The 21,043-nt window shown below is 29.7% G+C and overlaps 1 protein-coding gene across 1 annotated transcript; it reads left to right on the forward strand.

Annotated features, from left to right (window-relative positions):
• The first annotated feature begins 8,583 nt into the window (after nt 1-8,583).
• On the forward strand, nt 8,584-15,766 carry LOC108546118 (E3 ubiquitin-protein ligase MIB1). Its single transcript, XM_017898051.1, has 6 exons — nt 8,584-8,799; nt 9,591-9,901; nt 12,028-12,202; nt 12,395-12,596; nt 14,783-14,940; nt 15,626-15,766. The coding sequence occupies exons 1-6, from the start codon at nt 8,584-8,586 to the stop codon at nt 15,764-15,766; spliced, it is 1,203 nt and encodes a 400-aa protein (XP_017753540.1).
• The last annotated feature ends 5,277 nt before the right edge of the window (nt 15,767-21,043 follow it).

Below are 21,043 nucleotides of genomic sequence, written 5' to 3' on the forward strand. Positions count from 1 at the left end.
GCGTGTAGGACGATACCGATACAAAGGGGACGAGATTCGAGCAAATTATCTTGCTTGCATTGCTTAACCGCGCCATTCATTAACAAGATTCCCCCTTTACAATTATTTTGACCGCGACGCGAATTATCGGGATTTGTTCTACTCCGTTATTTACGCTCTTCGACGAATTAATGATGGGTCCTCGTATCGTTTGCACTCCTTCGGGCAACGACCGGGTTAGACCCGGGTTAAATTATGGTTCTATAGGGAATTGTGTGAGGTAGGTTAATGAAGAGGTTAACGATGATGACAGGGTGTAGAGGATTTTTTAAAATTTGTTTTATATTGGTTTCCGAAAATTTGTTAAAATGACGTTGTATATTTTGTAGAATATGGAGAATATAGAAATGTATGAATTTACAACTAAACTAATAAATATGCAGACATGGAAAGTGAATGTAAAATTACTTTCTATGTTGATTATTCTTGTCTTTATAAATAATTATTAAAAGTTTCATTGTTAAATGTTTTCTAAAGAATATAAAAATTATTAACAAAATTTCACGAATGTAAACTAAACCGAAAGATAGACAAACGCTATGAATAAATAAAAAATTCCTTTCTGTAATAATTTACTTTATGATTAATTCGAGATTATCACAAAAATCTCATTATCATAAAATACTCTACGAAGCGCACAAAGATTGTGCATTTCTTGTATTATACGATTACAGATGTTCACAAAAGTCTCGTCATATAATGTCCCACAAAACACGCAACAAAAGGAATGTTGCAACCCTATAGAGAACTGAATAAAAACAAAGCTAAGCTTAACGGGCGTTTAATAAACGTTGAAATCTCAAGTGGATGTGTATCTACATGTCAGAAGCGTATATGCGATAGAACGAGACATCGTATGACGGCGACATGTTCGATATCTGAGCACGTCACATCACGGTACACGGTAGAAGATACGTCACCCGTGTGTCAGCTACAGCAACCAAGCAACAGGATGACGCGATGCTGACGATATTGCTGTTACTCTCGTGACTATGGGATCCTTCTTCTTTGCCTTTTTCGCCAATTAATGGATCGCTGCTCGCGCGTTAACTTATGCGCGTGTTACGCAAGATATCGCACGATTAGGCTAACTTCGAAATGCTTACACGCCTCAAGGATAAAACTGTTCTACGAATAAAGCGTGCAAATGGCATCATCAATGCTAATAAACAACTAAACGTCACAAACTATTGGCTCATGCCTTCTTTTATTCCTGACCTAGAATCGACGATCTGCTAAGCTTTAAACTGTTATGCTAAAGATATGTCAGAGAAATTGCATTTTGTTCGTGGGATATATTGAACACTTTCATTCTTGACTCTTTGATTGCTCGAACATCCAATATTTATTGAATAACAGATTAAAGGAATAATATTTATGATAAGAATTAACAACTTACGATATGTAATCGAATATCCAGTCGAAGTCAAGGAGAAAACGAAAAGGAACCTCGTTTCGAGTTTCAGAGTTTTGTTTCATCGAGATCTTTTAGTAATAATGATTGAAAAATCGAGAATTTGATATATTTGATATATTCTAATTATCGAGCTTCGATTATACTATATGAGCTGTTCACAGGTCAAAATGATTAACTCCACTTTTAAAATTTTTGTAGATTTAAGTAATACAAGAAATAAACAAAAATCTAAGTAAGAAAATTATAATCAAAGGAGCACAAAGTCAAGTAAGGAAAAATTTCTATAATTTAACTTCCTAAATAATGGACGACTTGGTGTAAACACGATTAGTGGTAATTTACATCCTACCAAATTTATGTTTATTTAAGCACGAATACATTGTAAAAGTATTATAATTATACATCAGACATTATATAACGCTCTTCTTATTTAAAAAGTCTGTCATTCCCACAATAATGTCACTGTCATTCTTATAGATTAATTTAATTTAATTTCTAACAATTGATCAAAATATAAAATACGTACGTACTGAATATGGAAAACATATGAAGCGATAATTAACGAATCTTCGGCTAAAATACACGCGATTGGTTCCTCCACGAACTCGTAATTTTCGCCTCTAACTTCAGAGGGAATGGAAACTCGCCATAAGTTGAAATTAAAAGGTACAGGTCCCCGATTGCTAGCGTTGGTTCGTAAGTTTATGGTGCGTCAATTACTATTAAGGAAGTCCAGCAAAACGTTAAAAGCATTTATGTCTAGTCAGTAGAAAGACGTTCGCTATTTTAACAATGGTATAACTTGGAAGCGCTTGGCTCCTCGTTTAATTGTAAAACAAATTCGGCGCATTAACCATGTTCGAAAGATCCACGGAAATAACGGGTGCTTGACGCTTACGTTATAAATCCAATTTCTAAAATAATACTTCAACAGCGTACGGAAAAAATTGGCCGTACTAATCATATAACGCAAACCAGGAAACTGGCAGCGAATTTTCAGCGAATCTAAATTCTAAGTATATTTTCACCTTTTGATACACGATATTCGAATAATAAAAATTATTTAAGTAGCAAACTATAATCCTAAGCTATAATTCCATTTCGTTCGACATCTTCTGAAATTAATAATATCAGGAATATTACTTTTAACAAATTCTTTTGCACCCAACGAATTAGTTAATAATTCTGTCGATTCTTTGTCGAACATTTTAAGCTGAAAGATTTATGATATCGGGAAGGCATAGATACCTTATCCTGTTATCCCAGAACGTTCTTCTCCCCTTATTCAATTACATTTCTTATAATTTCTTCCTCTGAAAGAATCTTCCTGATGCACTTTATCTCGGACTCTTAATCCCTCAGAATCATGAGATCGTCCCCTGACGATCGGAAGCTAGTTTGGAATTCGAAAGTTCCAAGTCGAATTACGGAAATATCTCGAGAGTTTCTGTATACCGTCGTCTATTTCCTTTTCTATTGAACTTTCTCCCCGAAGATTTTCTCGTTGATCAGTTCTAAGCAACGTAATAAGCAAGTAAAGCATGAAAAACAGTCGATTGATCTTGACACAGAATTGCATTACGATAAATCGGAAAGAATTGAAAAGAAGTTGGGCACTTGGAATTTAACAAGGAATTTTACTGCTTGCTCACATAAACAGAAAAGGCGAGAAACTCTAAAAGTAACAATTACAAGAAATTTATTAGGAGGAAAATGATTATGACAGAGGAAAAAATTTTATTGCTTTTAATTTTGCTCATTAAAAAATTTTAGTACATTTAAATGCAGACTTTTTGGAAGGAAAACAAAGTTAAATATTCCTATTATAAAATTAATATAAATACGCTGGTGTAGATGAAACAATTATATAACTATAGAGAGAAACAAGTTCATTTAAATGAAATAATCGAGTGATCGTAAGTCATAAAAATCATAATTGCAAAATTTGTATACGATAGCCGAAAAAATTAATGCTCATTACAAGATTTCATTACGATACGGTATTTCTTAAATAAGAACCATTCGGGAGGAAAAATGGGGTTAAATGCCATCATAAATTTTGAAATTAAATCTTCGTTATTTCTGCTATAATTGGGTTATACCGGTTATTTAAAATCGCAGCATGATTACTGGTTTCTACAATGCCACACGTGATATTTTGTCAAAAATATCGAAAATTCTGAGATACTAAATTTCTCGTCGTAAAAAATGATTAAATTAAACGAGTGTAGAATTGACAGATTAATAACCAGTATGAAATATACAGTACCTCATGAGTGTTACTAATTACAAGCTTGGTAATTGAACGATCGAAGTCAATTTACTAGCAAAATTTTGTAAATCCTCATTAATGTAGTGTAACAATAAGTCATTTATCAATTTTGTTCTTGTTACTGCTTTTGCTATTCAACTGAAAAATCGTTTCCATATAAAATAAAAATAATACATTAGACACGATTATATAATAATTAACTTACAATTATAGTTATTGTAGTTGTAAGTCTAGAAAAATTAACGGAAATATTATTACACACATTCATATATATATATATACATACACACACACACACACACACACATATATATACTCTCTAATAAAAATACTAGATAAATAAAAACTAGCATTAACTCAAATAATACGACTGTTTCAAAGATACTATATGCCTATAAATTTTTACTATAACTGCAGTATTAAAAATAATTATTATGTTAACTTTGAACTTGCCTAAAATAACTCCACCCTTATTTCTTATATCTCGCCGACAAAGATAAATCTCGTTCCCATTCCCGTGAATAATTTTACAACCTTCTCACGTACGAGAGAAATTGAGAATGCGTGTATAAATCCAGTTATCATTTTTCATCATTTTGATTTAATGCGTTTACAATTCAAAGATTGACAAGAAGATGACGGATAATAATCGTATCGGTCAATTAATCGATCGATAATGTTCTGCATTATACTTTGAAACATATTTTTGGTCTCACATATATGACTCAAAAACGAGTTCCATGATGAAGAATAATGAAATCAGACAGAGAAACCGATTTGACAGCGTAATCACTGATACGGCAGCGAATGTTGGTCACAGTCATTCTTTATTTATTGGGTCCAGAGCCTGTCGTAATTGCGACGATTATTAATGATGGTAAATCATGATATCATGCAGAAATTTCATGAGAGCGAAGCAGTAAAGGAACCGTGAGAAGGTTGCATAAAGGAAATACGGATCGATACAAATTGCGCTCACGCGTTTATATATCAAACAGTAGTTACTGTTTGCAGCCACGTGCTGCAATGTAATGTAAATTTATTCTCCTATTCCTGAAGAAGTTTATTCCGTTTGAATATTATAATAAGTTATCTCGCTTCAACTGTAATATATAAGAGAAAGTTCGAGAATGATCATTTTTTTGCTTTTTTCGCAAGATATAAAATACCAAAAAGAAAAGCCACAAAAGGGGAAACTGACTTGCAAACAGGGTAGAAGAACCTCTTCTCCCGATACTTTAATGACATCGACCCGTGAAAACACCACCGTACGCGAGTCTTAGTTAATATTAAACAATTTACTGCCTTTAACGCCATAATACCACCGCAATCCCTTTTGAATATTTATATCTATAAAATCGGCCAATTTGCGATCCCGTTTCCGCGACTGCACCGGAAAACGCACTTGCAAGCTGGGCTTAATAAAAAAAATACGCCAGCGAAGCAGCATAAAAATTTTATAGCTCCTGATGGCGATCTTCCAGGCGCGAACGTAGAGACTTAAAATGCGTAATGACACCGAGAAATCGAATAGAACCGGAGAAAGGGCTGTTAGACGCGAGCAAATCGATTCTGTGGTAAAGCGACAATTATACAGGCCGATTCGAGTAATGGACTGTTTCTGTTAATTGGGCAAACAGTATCTTTCTCCATTACTTCTTTTCTACTTCTTACTTTTATTTGTTGCTACTTATGTAATATTTTTGTTGCATGCGATAGCATAGTTATGTTGGATAATTGATGTATTATAATATATTTATGGTGTATATGTAGCATATGACAATATATTTATGTTATATATGTAGTATATGTTAGTACAATTATGTTCTATATGATATGATAGGAGTTAATAGTAGATAGTGGACATCTTTTATAAACATTTGTTATTATTTATATATTTATATTGTAACATATGATAATATATACAGAAGATGTGCTATATTTTTCATTTATCATTCATATAATATTTATGTTGCAGCATATAACTGTATATATAGTCGGTGTATAATAATGTTCATATTGTATATGAATTTTATGTTAACATAAATATTACATATAACAATTATTATCTGTATATTATATAGAAATACTATATTATAAACATAGTGTAGATAATATACAATTGTCATAAATACTTTGTAATAAATTCTTTTAATGTAATAAATACTTTTTTGCAAACCGTCGCTTATGCTATTGAGGATAAAGTAACGTTGCTAAAGAATGTAATATACAATGGCATTTTGTGATATAAAATTTAACAAAACACCGAGTATTTTAATGTCTAATTGGGTATACTGAAGCATAAAATTGTTATACAATAAATACCATTTGTTAACATACTTAGCTACTATAATTCTAAAACATTTGACACGTTTGTGAAATTGGCCATTTCACATGCAACAACCTGATATACTTCACAGTTGACCATAAAAAGCCACATATCTAATTGAAAACTAAAGGTTCGATACCTATTGCAAGTATCAGGTTAGAACACGTAAGTACATACGTGGACATGTACACATGCGTGGACTGGGACAAACATATGCATAGCTGTTGTACCATAGCGGTGCTGGTGCCTCGAGGAGGTCCTGTCAGAAGGCAGCTGTCACGACTCTTTCCGTCTATAGCCTCGAGAAAAGACTCTCCATGGGGTCCATAGGCAACGCAGCCATGGTTGGTAATGCCTTTGAAAAACACCGGTGAAATGAAGTCTTTGTAATTGTAACACGATAAACAACCACAACTAAATGGCCACTGAACCCGAAGCTCTTCGCGATTGCTAGAAAAATGGGATAATTATATGGTAAAAAATAGTTTCCCAATTTTGATTAAATCAGTTTGATTGTACTTTCATGTCAAATATTAATTGCAATTGATTTCTTATCGTTTATTCTCTGTTCCTTTGATTTCTAAATGTTTTCTTTCAGTTTTATTTTAGTTGTGTGTTGAAATTCGAATATATTCGATTTCTCTTTTTCCTCGTGAGTTGAACGTTATTCGTCACTTTATTTTAGAGTATAATAATTACGTAACCCTAATTACTATGCAATCCGTGGAAAATTTGAAATGAAAATTTTTAAATACGACTTTTATCGCACGGAAATTAATTATAAGGTCTTTATGATAATTGCATTAAAATTTGTAAATAATTGCGCAAAATTTGTTTTAATTATGCGTAATAACGGAAATGTTTTATATAATATTTCATTAAAGATATTTTGAACATAATAATTATAAATATAATAAACTGCATTTTTATTTTTACAGTAAAATTTATAAAACTAATTAATTAGTTTAATCATAGTGTAATCATAATATAAATGAAAAGAATGCTCAAGTTGCACTCTTAGTCATTAGCATTTGAGAAATGGTTTCCTCTTCTTCAAAACATGTGCAGGGGTCAAGTCCCTCTTATTTAATACCCAAGTGGTAAGGCAAAAGGTCAAAATAACTCATACTTGAACTAAAATCTACTTTTATACCTGTTAAATTTATTCATTGACAATCTCTTGAACTAACTTTACAATTTTATGTTCCATAACGAATATAATAATAATAATGATAATCTGATACTGATACTGATACTGATAAATAACACTATATAATTTTCTTTTTTGTACTAGTGGTTTTATGCAAATCTTCACATCCTACAATTAAAAAATATGGTACTAATTTATATTTTTGAACATAGCGTAATTAAAAAATGTATAAATAAAATGCATTAGTAAGTGAATGAACTAATACTAAATTATATTATTAAATTAATAAATAAAAATAAAATAATAAATTACATTTATATATAAACAGTGAAATTTCTCAGTTTGAGAAATGTATAAACATAATTCAGCTTAATTTAAAAGAACTTAAATGCTTGATTAATATTCTCCACTACCTACCAGAAGCATCAATCAGTGAAAAACAGAAACGAAAGTAAATTTGAATCGAAACAAATTTATTCTCACGTTGATCATTTCCCAGCGTAATATGGAACAATATAGAATATGCAGAAACGCGGATACACTATCGTAAACATCTGTTACTAAATAATCTACGTACAGCGTCATTACCAGTCGGAGTTTACGGGATTTGTTAATCGACAACCGCGTCTGTTAATGATGTCGTGGCTATAAACTGAAAGGATTTCAGTTGATTTCTGCGCAAACTAACTATTCGCATCGACAGCGGCGAAAATCCGCAGACGACGAATATCTGTTTGATTTCGTGCGATTTATCATCGGTTAACTGCACGCGGCGACAGTAATGCGAAGCAATAATGCAGCATCGAATTTCAAACGTTTGCCAAACAATGTAATTGATTGCCCATACTTTGATAACTAATCCGTTTTGAATTTGCCAAGCGAAAATCACCATTTCCTGATCGCGACAGCTTAAAGCCTCTTTGCCCCTTGAACAAACCTCGATGCCGAATTTCTAATCCTCTGTCTCGTCCATGACTTCTATTTTTTATGAAAAATAAAAAAAAATTGCCGAAGCTGCTTCTCAATACAATCACAGTTAATTATTTTTTTCACTTTTTTAATATTGGAAGCCAGTTAAAGTAGAAAAAATTGAAAACTGATTCTAAAGCAGATTTCGATTGTGCAGATACAATGATGTATACGGAAAAAGATGATGACGACAATGACACTGAAAGAATAATAAAATTTCTCTTTAATTTTTTCTTTAGTTAATAAAAATAGAATTTATATAAGATATTCGAAAGGAAATTTATTCTTTATCGATGTATAAGTTGCATAAGATATCGATAAGATGCTTCGAAGACAATTAAAAATAGTGCAATGTCACTTTATCGATCACACGTTAAACGTGATATTTTTCTTGTGATTGCAGCGCAATGCGGGTGCTCCTCTCGAAACTTCCGAGACCATGGATAGTTGACGAGAAAAAGGACGATGGTTACACGGCCCTTCATCTGGCTGCTCTGAACAATCACGTCGAAGTTGCTGAACAGCTGGCACGTGCTGGAAAAGCTGACCTGGATTTGCAAAACGTCAATTTGCAGACCGCGTTGCATCTCGCTGTCGAGCGACAGCACACGCAGATCGTTCGTGTACGTTTATTTCACAAGGGGGAAAAAGAAATCCTCACCTCTGCTCCGATACTCCACAAACGATCCACTGGAATATTTCCGGTGTACCAGTTCCTTTTGAAAACACGTTTCGAACATTAATCTTAATTTCTCCACGGAAGATCGAAGTGTTTGTCTTCGGCAAGAGACTATTATTCTTCATTAATTTTAAATAGGTTTATTATTCGATTATTTGGAATATAATAACGATATATAGATGGTCACAGTAGCAATCGTACACCTCATATGTGCAATAACTTTTAACGATTATTATCCTTTCAGAGCACCAGTTTTAAAATCGAGAATGTGTATTATGTCGAACACGACTAGAAATCAAGATAGAATAGATGCGAGAATATTTTAATTTTTACAGTTTACGTATACTATTCAAAATTAACAAAAAATATTTAATAATAATAGCATCGATCAACATAGATATCAAATAAATTACACGCATGACGACACAAACATGAGCCATAAAAATCTCCACAAAAATATCGCCAGTTATTAAACAATCTCCTCTGTCAAACTTCAACTTAAACAAAAATACCTTGTTTACATTTTTCTAAGAAAAGAAATTTCCCACGAGATCCTTAGCTATCTATACATACTTACATATATACCCGGGAGAACATGAAATCGGAGCAGAGTCAGAATTCGGTCGAACAATTACGAACCGCCGGCTCATACATAATTAAAACGTTCTTGAACTGACAGATTAATTTCGCGACGGTGGTTCGATAATTAAACGCGGCTCGTAAATCCTGTTGTAGCTGCTGGTACGCGAGGGCGCCAACTTGAACGTGGCGGACAAGGATGGCGACACGCCTCTTCACGAAGCCTTGAGATATCACACTTTGTCGCAGCTGCGACAGCTGCAGGATGTCCAGGACGTAGGACGGCTCCTGATGGGACTGGGCGCGCAAGGGCAGGACAAGAAGAGCAGCTCTTTCATTGCCTGCTTCCTGGCTGCCCACGGGGCCGACCTGGAACTGAAGAACAAGAAGGGACAGACCCCGCTCGACCTTTGCCCGGATCCGAATCTCTGCAAAACGCTAACTACTTGCCACAAGGACAGAGAATCGTTAGTAATTAGAATCTATCTCCTATTTGTGTCCTATTTGTGTCCCGCGGTCACACCCCCGAAATGTCGCAGTCCATCGGGAAGTTTCGAATGCGGGCATGCGAAATTAAATTTCTCCCATCCTTGCGTTCCTTCCTTGATTTTCGTCCATTTTGAGGATTAACGATTTGGAAGTTTTGGAGACGCGATATATGTATATATGAAAATCAAGAATTACTTTTTTGAAGTACATTTATTGGTTTTGTAGCCGTAAATGTTTTAACTTTTCTGACACTAGGATATTGGAATAATGGTTAATTCTTTGCACTGGAGCGGTGACCTGTGGTCATCATTTAACAAAATTATGAAGATCGATAATTAATCTTTAAACCTTTGCACTTTCAGACTTTTTCCACCATAGGAAAGTACCTATTCGAAGCTCTTTTGCTATAAAGCCAAGAACAGTTTTGATAATAATGTAGAAAATATGAAACTGCTTTGTTCCAATCTTTAATGTATTGTTGTATTATTTCAAACTCGATATCGAGTATCCATCTTTCAAATTTTGCTAAATGACGGTCGTGTATCGCCTCTTGAGTGCAAACGATTAAGTTTAAAATAATCTAAAAATACTCGAGTATTTAGATGAAATGAAAATGCGTTAGAATACGTATATACAATTTTATAATATATTTGAAATACCACATTCAAAACGCTTTAACTTATAATTTCTTTCTAATTTAAATATTTTAAATTTATTTTAAAACTACAAATTTTTAAATTAGTTTGTTCTTGAATTAAAACTTATTAAAGCTACACTGGAATTTGTTTTGAACAAAAATACTTGAACTTTTCTTATGCTTGCTAATGTGTTAGTTTGCAGAATGAAATGGCACAAGGAAAATAGTGTAATCTACACTTATTCAGACGAAAATTCACCTGTTTGGCACGTAGCTTTCTGTAATTACGACGGCTTGGTATGCATTCTAGTCAAAGGAAATAAGATTATATCTTGCTGAAGCGTGCAAATACGGAAGATATATACATATCTGTAGTCCGAGTAATCTCTAAATTTTCGCAGCACGAAACTTCTCATATTCTCGGTATTACGTAATAATCGAATATCACGAACAAGTTTAATTTATACGTTCCATTTTTCAACAGCTAAATTCCTTGAAAAGGGAATAAAGAGAAATACAAAATTTTACTTTTCTGAGTTTTCATTTTCTAAAACTATCTTTATATAAAAATTTCGATAGAAATTATATTTGAAACTAATTCTATATTAAACTCGACAAGATTGATTAGAAATTTTAATTAGAAACTTGAAAACAGAAATACAATTTTCGTTATTAAAGAATAGTTCGATAGCGGTAATACAGTATTGTAAACTGTTTTCTACTTTTTTAAACTCTTTACTATAATATTAATTCTTTGAACATGATAAGTTTCTTATTAGAAATCACAATGGCACGATACAGTAATTTTATTATCTTATCTTTGTATAATACTTAAAATACCAAAGTGCGTTGTAATTCTAAATGTATACTAAATATCCATTCCAAAATTATGCATCGAAAAAGAATTTAATTTTAATTAATTGCCATGTATTTACATTTCATTTACATCAAAGTTATAATAGTTTCTGGAATTTATATAAATTTTACTCACAATAAATGTGTTAAATACAATATTATTCATCCTAGTGTAGCTCATCTTTGTGAAACTTGGTATGAAGAACTTATGACGAGTTAGACCTGCCATTATAACGCCACAAAGGGTTAAATTCCATATTTTTCGTATATCTTCGTTCGTTTAATCGACGATCAATGCGTTAAAAACATTTAAATATTTTAAATTCATGCTCATTAATAATGTAAAGAATTTCGCATTTTCCAATTTTTTTTTTTAAACTCGAATACTACAAAACAAATGTCCGTTCATGCGAAAGTAAGTTTTAATCCCTGTTATTTTCATCGATGCTATGTATGAAAGTACTATATCAACTTCCACGTCTTTGCCATAATACCCGTAAGTAGTTTGATAAAGTCCTGACGAATTTTATTTCCGGCTGCAAGTCGTAACGACGCGAATTTAAGAACAAACTTTTATCTTCGTATATTCGATACACGTAATTATACTTTCAGGCATGATATTGAAACGGCAGCCCCATCAGCAACGATCGACGAGTGTTTGGTCTGCTCCGATGGAAAACGCGAAATGCTTTTCAGCCCTTGCGGACATGTAGCTTGCTGTAATGCTTGTGCACCAAGAGTGAAGAAATGTCTGATCTGCAGAGAAAATGTTCTTTCAAGAACGAAGGTGAAACATTTCCTTAGCGACATAAAATTTTATACTGTATCTAGAAATTATTCTCTATAAAGCAGTGTTGTAATTGAAGTACGATGGAGTGAAATATTTACAAAATAAATTAAATAAGATGTTGAATATCACTTTGGACGAAAATGCAATACAAATCAAATAAAATATTAAAAATGTTATATATATTTGCAGATCGAGGAATGCGTGGTTTGTTCCGATCGAAAAGCTAGCGTATTATTTCGACCATGTGGACATATGTGCGCTTGTGAAAGTTGTGCAACTCTCATGAAGAAATGCGTTCAGTGCAGAGCTCAAATTCAACATATGGTACCACTGTCGATCTGCTGTGGTGGAGGAGGTAATGTCACTTATGTTAAGAGTTCCAATGCTCCAGGTACAAAATCGTGAAATAAACTCGACAAGAGAAACATTGTAAGGTCATAAAGACAGTGCGTCATCTGACATGTATGTCACTAAGCATAAATTATGGATATAAAACCTAACTGATGGAATTCAAGTGTGTATATAGTGTATATTTTCACATAATAAAATAGAAGCAAGAAACATGTTACTTTCTAATTGAAATTAAAATTATACGTGGCTTTATGATTGCATATTTATAATAAACTATAATTTATACTTAATAAATTTAATTTTATAATTAATATAGTAAATAGATTATACATTTGTACCTATACGAATATATTTTACACTATTTTATATGGATATAAAACCTAACTGATGGAATTCAAGTGTGTATATAGTGTATATTTTCACATAATAAAATAGAAGCAAGAAACATGTTACTTTCTAATTGAAATTAAAATTATACGTGGCTTTATGATTGCATATTTATAATAAACTATAATTTATAATTAATAAATTTAATTTTATAATTAATATAATAAATAGATTATACATTTGTACCTATACGAATATATTTTACACTATTTTATTTTACGTGGAAACGAGGCGCAATTGAATTCTATTTTTTCCTAAAACTTCGTCATTCTGAATCACATCAACAACTTCGATTACACTGTCCAACGAGTTTTAACTTTCCCTCCATCTGTAATATGCATTGGATAATTCTTGTAGAGTTTATTTTCCTGAAAACGAGTCCGCAATCGAAATTCCTCTATCACCCTCAGTTTTCGAAAATTGCGAGTTTCTTTAAAGAGGCACGATTTTTTTATTAAAATGAGATATCACGTAAAAGGCAAGAACGGTAGGACATTGTTGTTTTACAAGTTGGGTGAGAATTTATCAATCTCCGTGATTATAAATATTTTGTGCTTCTTAATAACTATAATTGGTCGTCAAAGTTTAAAAATAAGCCGCCGAACGTACTTCTTACGCACTATTCTGACATTTCCATGAAAAGTTTTTTATCTGACACGAATTTGCTACACATTGTAAGTGCAATAAAACTAACATATAAAAGTCTAGGAGAAAAAACAACCCATCCTATATTAATTAACAGTAAAGGTATTACGAATGAAGATAGACTGTTAAAATTAAAAGTAAATATTATTTTGCTATAATTGCTGTATGTTTCTTTACGTTATTGTAAAATTAGCAAAATATTTTTAAAAAAATATGTAACATTTGCAGCAAAATATGATACAAATACAAATTCTGTTGCTAAATAAACTCAATATACCTCCAATATAATCCGTTGATACGGTACTCATTCCGTCGATAAGTTAGAGAAGGATAGAATTTCGCGCGAAGCTCGATCAGCGCCATCTGTGATTTTGGACCAGAAGCTCAGAAAAGTAACAGAAACACAGAATGAGCAAGGAGGTCGTCTAAACTTCGTCACGTGATAGACAAGGACAGAAAGCGATTAGAAAAGGATAGAATGGGTTCGCCAGTGAAAAATCACAAATTACCAAGTTTCTGTAATTAATTTATGAACTTTTATAATTGCATCGTAAAACTGGAACTATAGGAAATATTCCTATGTAATTTTCGAAAACAATTTGATGCTAATTAGCTTGTTATTAATAATTATTTCGTGGCGTACATAATTTCGTAACATGGAGCGTCATAATCTTTCGTAAAAATATTAAATAACGAGCAAAACCTAAAGTAAAACGTGAACAAAAGTGATATGAGAAGATGCCCAAGGATATTCTCTTTATAATGTGTGCATGTAATTCATAAATTAATTGCATTAAAAATAGTAATGAATAAAAAACCTACAGTATCTTCGAGATCAGTTCAAACATTCCATACAATAATCACTAATAATTAATTAAATCACAAGAAATTGATATTCAAAATTATATTGGAAAGTTTTTAAAGGATGCGCCTGATGAAGCAATTTCAATTACGGATTCGTTTTCAGGAAAGTACACTATAAACCCCACAAAAGTTATCCACTGAACATTATACATTAAAATTAGCGCTGAAAAGTGTTATTGATGAATATCATTTGTTTTATATTATTTGTGTCAATTTGACTTCTTTTAAGAATATCATGACGTTCATGATGCGTTGATCTTGGTACATTGAAACTGAAATTATTTTATTAATCATTATTAGATTTTCATAGAGTCATTTTTATGCTTAAAGGTGCAACAATAACAGAGGTAAAGTGTGATCAAGAAGAAGAACTATTGCAACAAAATATTGGAGGTGGTGAAGCTCTTTTGATGAACAATGGTAGCCGCGATACATCTCACAGCGATATACAGAAACTTCAGCAACAACTTCAAGATATTAAAGAACAGGTATGTATAAAAGCACTGGTAATCTAATAATACATTACCTAATCAGCAATACCTTTATCTGTTTTCCTGCCATCATAATCTCATTAACAATTATATTGCATTAAACTGATCTATTAACAAATGAACTCTTGTGTCTAAAGGTTTCATTATTTCATACAAATGTATCCGTAAAACAATTAAAAACATTATTTTAAAGTAAATGCAAATTAATAAATGATAAATGCTTATTTCTATATTTAACTTTATCTCTGTACATTACTAGTGATACATATGCAAATGTATAAAATGTAAATTTTATATGAAATATAAAATCTGTTTAATTAAAATAAAATACAATTGTTTTACGATGGTCAGCATAACAAAATAAATTTTATTTAATATTTCTAGATTTGTTTTATGATTAAATATATATACAGCTTTTTCAACAAAATTTGCTTCAATTCTAATTAAACGTTTATATATTCCTTTTTATAAATAAAATATAATTTACACCTGTCAACCTATGGAAACTACAACAGAGGATCGTAGTTCTATAAAAGAAAATAAAAGAATAAAAAGAAATTGTATAAGTTATAAAAACGGATTGATTAATTGAAATTTGTATAATATTAAAGTATTTTATATTGCTTAACTAAAATTCGATTAACAAGCAATTAATTCTTTTCTTGTTCCTTTTTGCTCACAGACCATGTGTCCAGTTTGTCTAGATCGTTTGAAGAATATGATATTTTTATGCGGCCACGGCACCTGTCAAATGTGCGGAGACCGAATGTCAGAGTGTCCAATATGCCGGAAGGCAGTAGACAAGCGAATTTTGCTCTATTAGATCTAGAAATGTAATTGTCATTCAAAGCTGAAGTTTTATTTAGATACATAAATGAGCATCAGTGATACCAATAGGAATATTTAAATACTGCATCTCTTCTTGTATTTCAAATTTTAATGTAAAAATTTTATTTTTCATACTTCCTTCTTTCATGAGACTGTTGTATAAATTAATAAGATATTAAAGCCATCAGTATATTTATATACTGCCCATTCTTCAAACCAGGAGGTTTATACTAATCCATTCTCTCGAAAATATTATATAATACTCTTATGCTATAATAATTTACAAAATATTTCTACTTGATTAATTTACATTTATCGTATGTAAATATACGATATACACAAGCATAAAATGTAATTTTTCCTATAATTATTTTTAGGTTTAGTAAATATTTTCTAAATATATGCTTGAAATTTGTTATATATTCTAAATATATATATATATATATTTGGGTAATTATATACAATTAACATGAATTAAACAATTTTTTAATTTTTCCTGTTCCATTTGTTTTTTAAGCGAATAATGAGAATGCAATATTTACTTATTCCTTCGTTTTTTTAAACAGCCTAAAAAATTAAGAAATATTTTCATTAATATTATTACTTCAGCCGATTTTAGCTACATAAATATAATCAATCAATGAACTATAATTGTAAACTGGCATTTTGCGAATTAAATGAAGCCTGAAATTGTGTTGTTATAAGATAGTGAAATGTTAAACGAATTGATTATATGTATGTATCAATAACGCTGCTTCGTCCTTATTTTCTTTTTTTCAAGTTTACCAAGTTTAATTCAATAATAAATATATAATAATCTTCTAGTAATTATTATTAGTCGACAAAAATATTAACCAATATTTTTAAACATTTATAATAATGTTTCTATTTTACATTGATATACAGTCTGTCCACACAATTATCTTTAAAAGATATTTGATAGAACTATAAATAATGCTATTTCGAACGTATGATTAAGCTAACAATATGTCGTGTCAAAGCTAGTAAACACCTTTTACAAAGCTTTTGCTTTCCTCAATCGAAAACAATAAACAGTGAGATAAGAACTTATGATTACTTCAAAAAATGTCTCACAAATTTTGTATTTCTCTTTTATTTTGCTCTTCCGCTTCCTATAGCTATACAACAATATCACATCTTAGGTACAATAATTTATAGATACAATATTTTTTTAGTTACTTTTTTATTACTTCATCATTTATACTACATTTCATAATTAGTTTGTACTTAATATTATATTTCCATGGATAGAATTTGTACTTTGTTGCAAAAATTTAATCCATGATTGTTTATAATAATTATTTGTAATAATCATTAAAATGATATAAATTTTTGAGACTTTCTAATTCTTGTCTCATAAATAATTTACACGAGTTTCTTGTAAATACTCCGCTTCTATTCACCACTGTCTTCAATTTTATGACTGTTACTGCCGCATTTGCTTTCCCTGCTTGAAGCTGTGTAAAGTATCTTATTGTTAAAAGTTTCAATGTTTCCAATGACAATGGATAGTGCCAATTAGTTTTACAAATCATAAAATGTTTGATTTATCATTAAATTAATTATGGAAATAAAAGAAGAAGAATTATCGTAACCATTCTAATTCAAAGTTTCTTACCTGCATACTTTATATATATATAAAACGATAAAAATTATGTACTATTAGTAAAATTGATATAATTGACTATTATTTACATAGATATTATAATAACTTCTATCCATATGTTATTAAGCTATAGAATGTTTTAACCAATTTATTTTACTTTTAATAACGAAGAAAAAGGGAAGCTAAGTTTTGAAAAGGTAATAGATATTTAATAAATACAAATTCATAAATTTTGTTAGCTCATGAAGAGACAACTTCGAAGTCTTTCTTACAAGACTTTGCATCTTCTTTCCTTTCATTTTATCCAACTAAAGTTTGCGAATCTTTATCAATATTACCATTAATGAAAAAGTGTAAAGAAAATATTGCTTATTAATTATAAAGCCTGAAATGAATATTTGTAGCAGAGTGGAAACAAAATTTATCATTGTATTCAAAATGATAAACTTATTGATATAAATTCTGTAATTGTAAAATTGGTATTTAATATTTTTCTTACTGTACTTTATATACCTTCTTTTTTGTAGGATATTCACTTTTGTAACAATCTTTTGCTTCATAAATTTTCTTACAGTTATAGCTTCCAATAATTAATAATTGTTAAGTGCACTGACAGACATTTTTTCGTAATTACATTTTATTTAAGTAGATGTAACCACAGATATATTCTATAATGCAAAAATTTATCTTTCAATTCGTTATTCATATTAAGTAAAATATGAAATTTATTACAACATAATGATAAAATTAATATTAAAAGTATTATATTTTTTAATTATTTCGGTTCTATAATAACATAATTTATTTAGTATATGTTATATGTGAATATGTTATATGAATATATGTTAAATATAATGTATACGAATATTTCAAATGTTTCAAATAAATCCAGTGAAAATTAATTAGTGGAAGAAATTATAGTGCACAAGATAGATATCTGTGGTTCTATCTATAACTTAATTTTCACTATAAACATCAAAATATATAGTGCTCTTAACTATTATCCTCTTGTTCTTCCATTTACAATCCATTTTTAGGAGTTTTTGTGAAGCAATTATAATACGTAGGATAGAAACTTTAATAACTAAACATAAAATAAGTAGACAAACAATTACAAGTATTAGACACTAAAATCTAATTTAAGACTCCTCGTGCTACAAACATAAATCATACATAATTTACTTTAAATTAAATACAGTGGAAAAGTAATCAATATATATTACAATAATATAAAATATTTTAATACACATTAAAGGATCTCGTGTGTTAATTGAATATAGAATTGAGTAACCTAGGTACATAATAATATTTATTTCATCAAAATATTATTAATATTTAAATAAAATTATGAACACTAAATAATTAAAAATTGTTATATTCACTACTACAATATTTTTATATTATTACGAATTATTCACAAGGAGTCTTAAAAGAGGTACTAGATGTGAATGGGGAATATGTAGTTTTTGAACCATTCCTGTTTCATAGTATTTCTGTAAAATGATGTTATACTTAGAGATATTAATAAATAACATTAAAAACAATGTAAACGTATTAACATTACAATGGGATCGTAAAAACGTATTATCAAGTCATGGGATGGAACAATTAAAATATCTTAAAAATATAATTCCTTGTATCTTCAGGATAACTGAATATATATAAAAATTAATTGTATTTTCATTTTAATTCTATTCTTCTGTTTATTTAATCAATAATCCTATTGTATTGTCTATGTTTGTGCGGAAATAACGTTATAAAGTGAACGTTCATTAGTAGTGTCATCTTAACACTTGTATTATTTTATTACACTATGCATATAATCATCTCGATTGTAATCAATGAAATTATAACAATAAATACATTGTTCAACCTAACAAGTGATCCGTTAAATATTTTTATAATGCATTTAAAAAATCGTGTAAAAATTATTGAATCATAATTTTTACTTATTAAGTACAATCTTATGCAAAATGGAAATCGTACAAACTACTGCAACTTTATTAATATTTTATTAATTTTATTAATTTTATAAATTTTTTCGGAGTTCTATCAATTTTATTAATTCGGTAGAACTTTTCATTTTTCAATAAAATTATATAAATGTAAATATTCTCATAAGAATATTAAATATTTAATATTAAAAATAGATGTAAATAAGTAATAGGTATGTTATAAGGTTTAGAAAATAAAAATTTTGTTAAGTCTTCTATGTTTAAAAAAGAAAAAAACAATAAACTTTATTAACATTTAAAATGTTAATTGTTATTTTGTTTAGTTTAGAATATATCACAATAAGAACACAGGAGAAGTATTCGCCTTTGCAAAAGACAAAATGAACATATCGTATCAAACGACTCCCCTATACTGTTATCATATATGTGTACCTATGCCACCACGTTCAAATTAACAAATTTCATTTAGTTTGTATTATTATAAATTAAAATACATTGATTATGATAACAAAAACTGAAATCTGGAAAATAAAATAAAAAGTTCAAAAGTAGTATTAATAATATATAACATTTGCATTTCTGCCTAATTTTAAATAAATTAATAGTAATGTAACGAATTAAAGTCGAAAATAAATTCATATGCATTTGTAATTTGTATTAATTTATCCTCCGCTTTTTAACACAGTCAAGCTATCCAACCTTATCGATAATAAATATTTTCCTCCTTACCGATAACTTCCTTATTGGTATCTTCCTTACCAGTATGTTCTTCATCGATATCTTCCCTGTCGATTTCTTCCTTATCCATAACAAATCAAAAATAAATTCCTATAATATTAATCGTGTAGTGTCACCTAATTTGTTAGAAAAATAATAAATATATAAAGTTTTAATGAAAAGGAAATTTAGAAACGAGTAATTATTAATTGTAATAAATGTACAATAAACATATAACGTACAAATTATTAAATGTATTGTTAATAACAAATTACCTAAAGTATGAGCTTAGCAATAAAAACGAAGTACTTGAAAAATCGTGCCTAATGGTCCGTAGGACACCCTGTATAATTCGTTCTTTGCAATAGTTGGATTATTTATATAATTCAGAAAAATTTCTGAATTTCAAGAAAATTTGATTTGAAGATTCATATAAAGATTGCATTATTGTACATACATTATTGTAACATAATACGGTATAGTAGTCTATTAATATTTATAATGTATAATATATATAACATATGATTAATTAATTATATATAATATATACGAATCATTTTACCATTTATAGTATTATCACAAATGATGAATATTCTTAGATTAAGTTTTGTAAAATCAAAATCGTCGAACATGTCTTAATATCATAGTTATTAAAAGTTAACAAATAAAACTTAAACTTAATAGTTGTAACAGATGGTATTTGGTCAAACTCGTCGTTATATGACACTTTGTAAATGTCATTAGTTTTGTTATGTCATTTACAATATAAAGCTGTACATTACGAAATTATATTTAGTCAAATCATCAGAGTTATCAAATCAATAATACGTTAACTTTGTTTAATTGATACGTGTTTATTTAATATTTTATTGGACATTGTTATAATAAAATTAAATACTCTTTGATGTTTATTTTGTTTTTCTATCTTTACTCGTTGATTTTTATCCGTTTTATGTGATTATTAAAGTTAATA

The sequence above is a fragment of the Eufriesea mexicana genome, unplaced genomic scaffold (genome assembly GCF_001483705.2).
Source record: "Eufriesea mexicana isolate 0111107269 unplaced genomic scaffold, ASM148370v2 scaffold616, whole genome shotgun sequence".
Classification (NCBI taxonomy): Eukaryota; Metazoa; Arthropoda; class Insecta; order Hymenoptera; family Apidae; genus Eufriesea; species Eufriesea mexicana.

What these genes read in the sequence shown, in the direction of transcription:
- LOC108546118 (XM_017898051.1), top strand. Translation starts at nt 8,584, where the DNA reads ATGCGGGTGCTCCTCTCGAAACTTCCGAGACCATGGATAGTTGACGAG. An exon ending in AGCACACGCAGATCGTTCGT is followed by an intron (nt 8,800 to 9,590) that starts GTACGTTTATTT and finishes ATCCTGTTGTAG; the next exon opens with CTGCTGGTACGCGAGGGCGC. An exon ending in TGCCACAAGGACAGAGAATC is followed by an intron (nt 9,902 to 12,027) that starts GTTAGTAATTAG and finishes TTATACTTTCAG; the next exon opens with GCATGATATTGAAACGGCAG.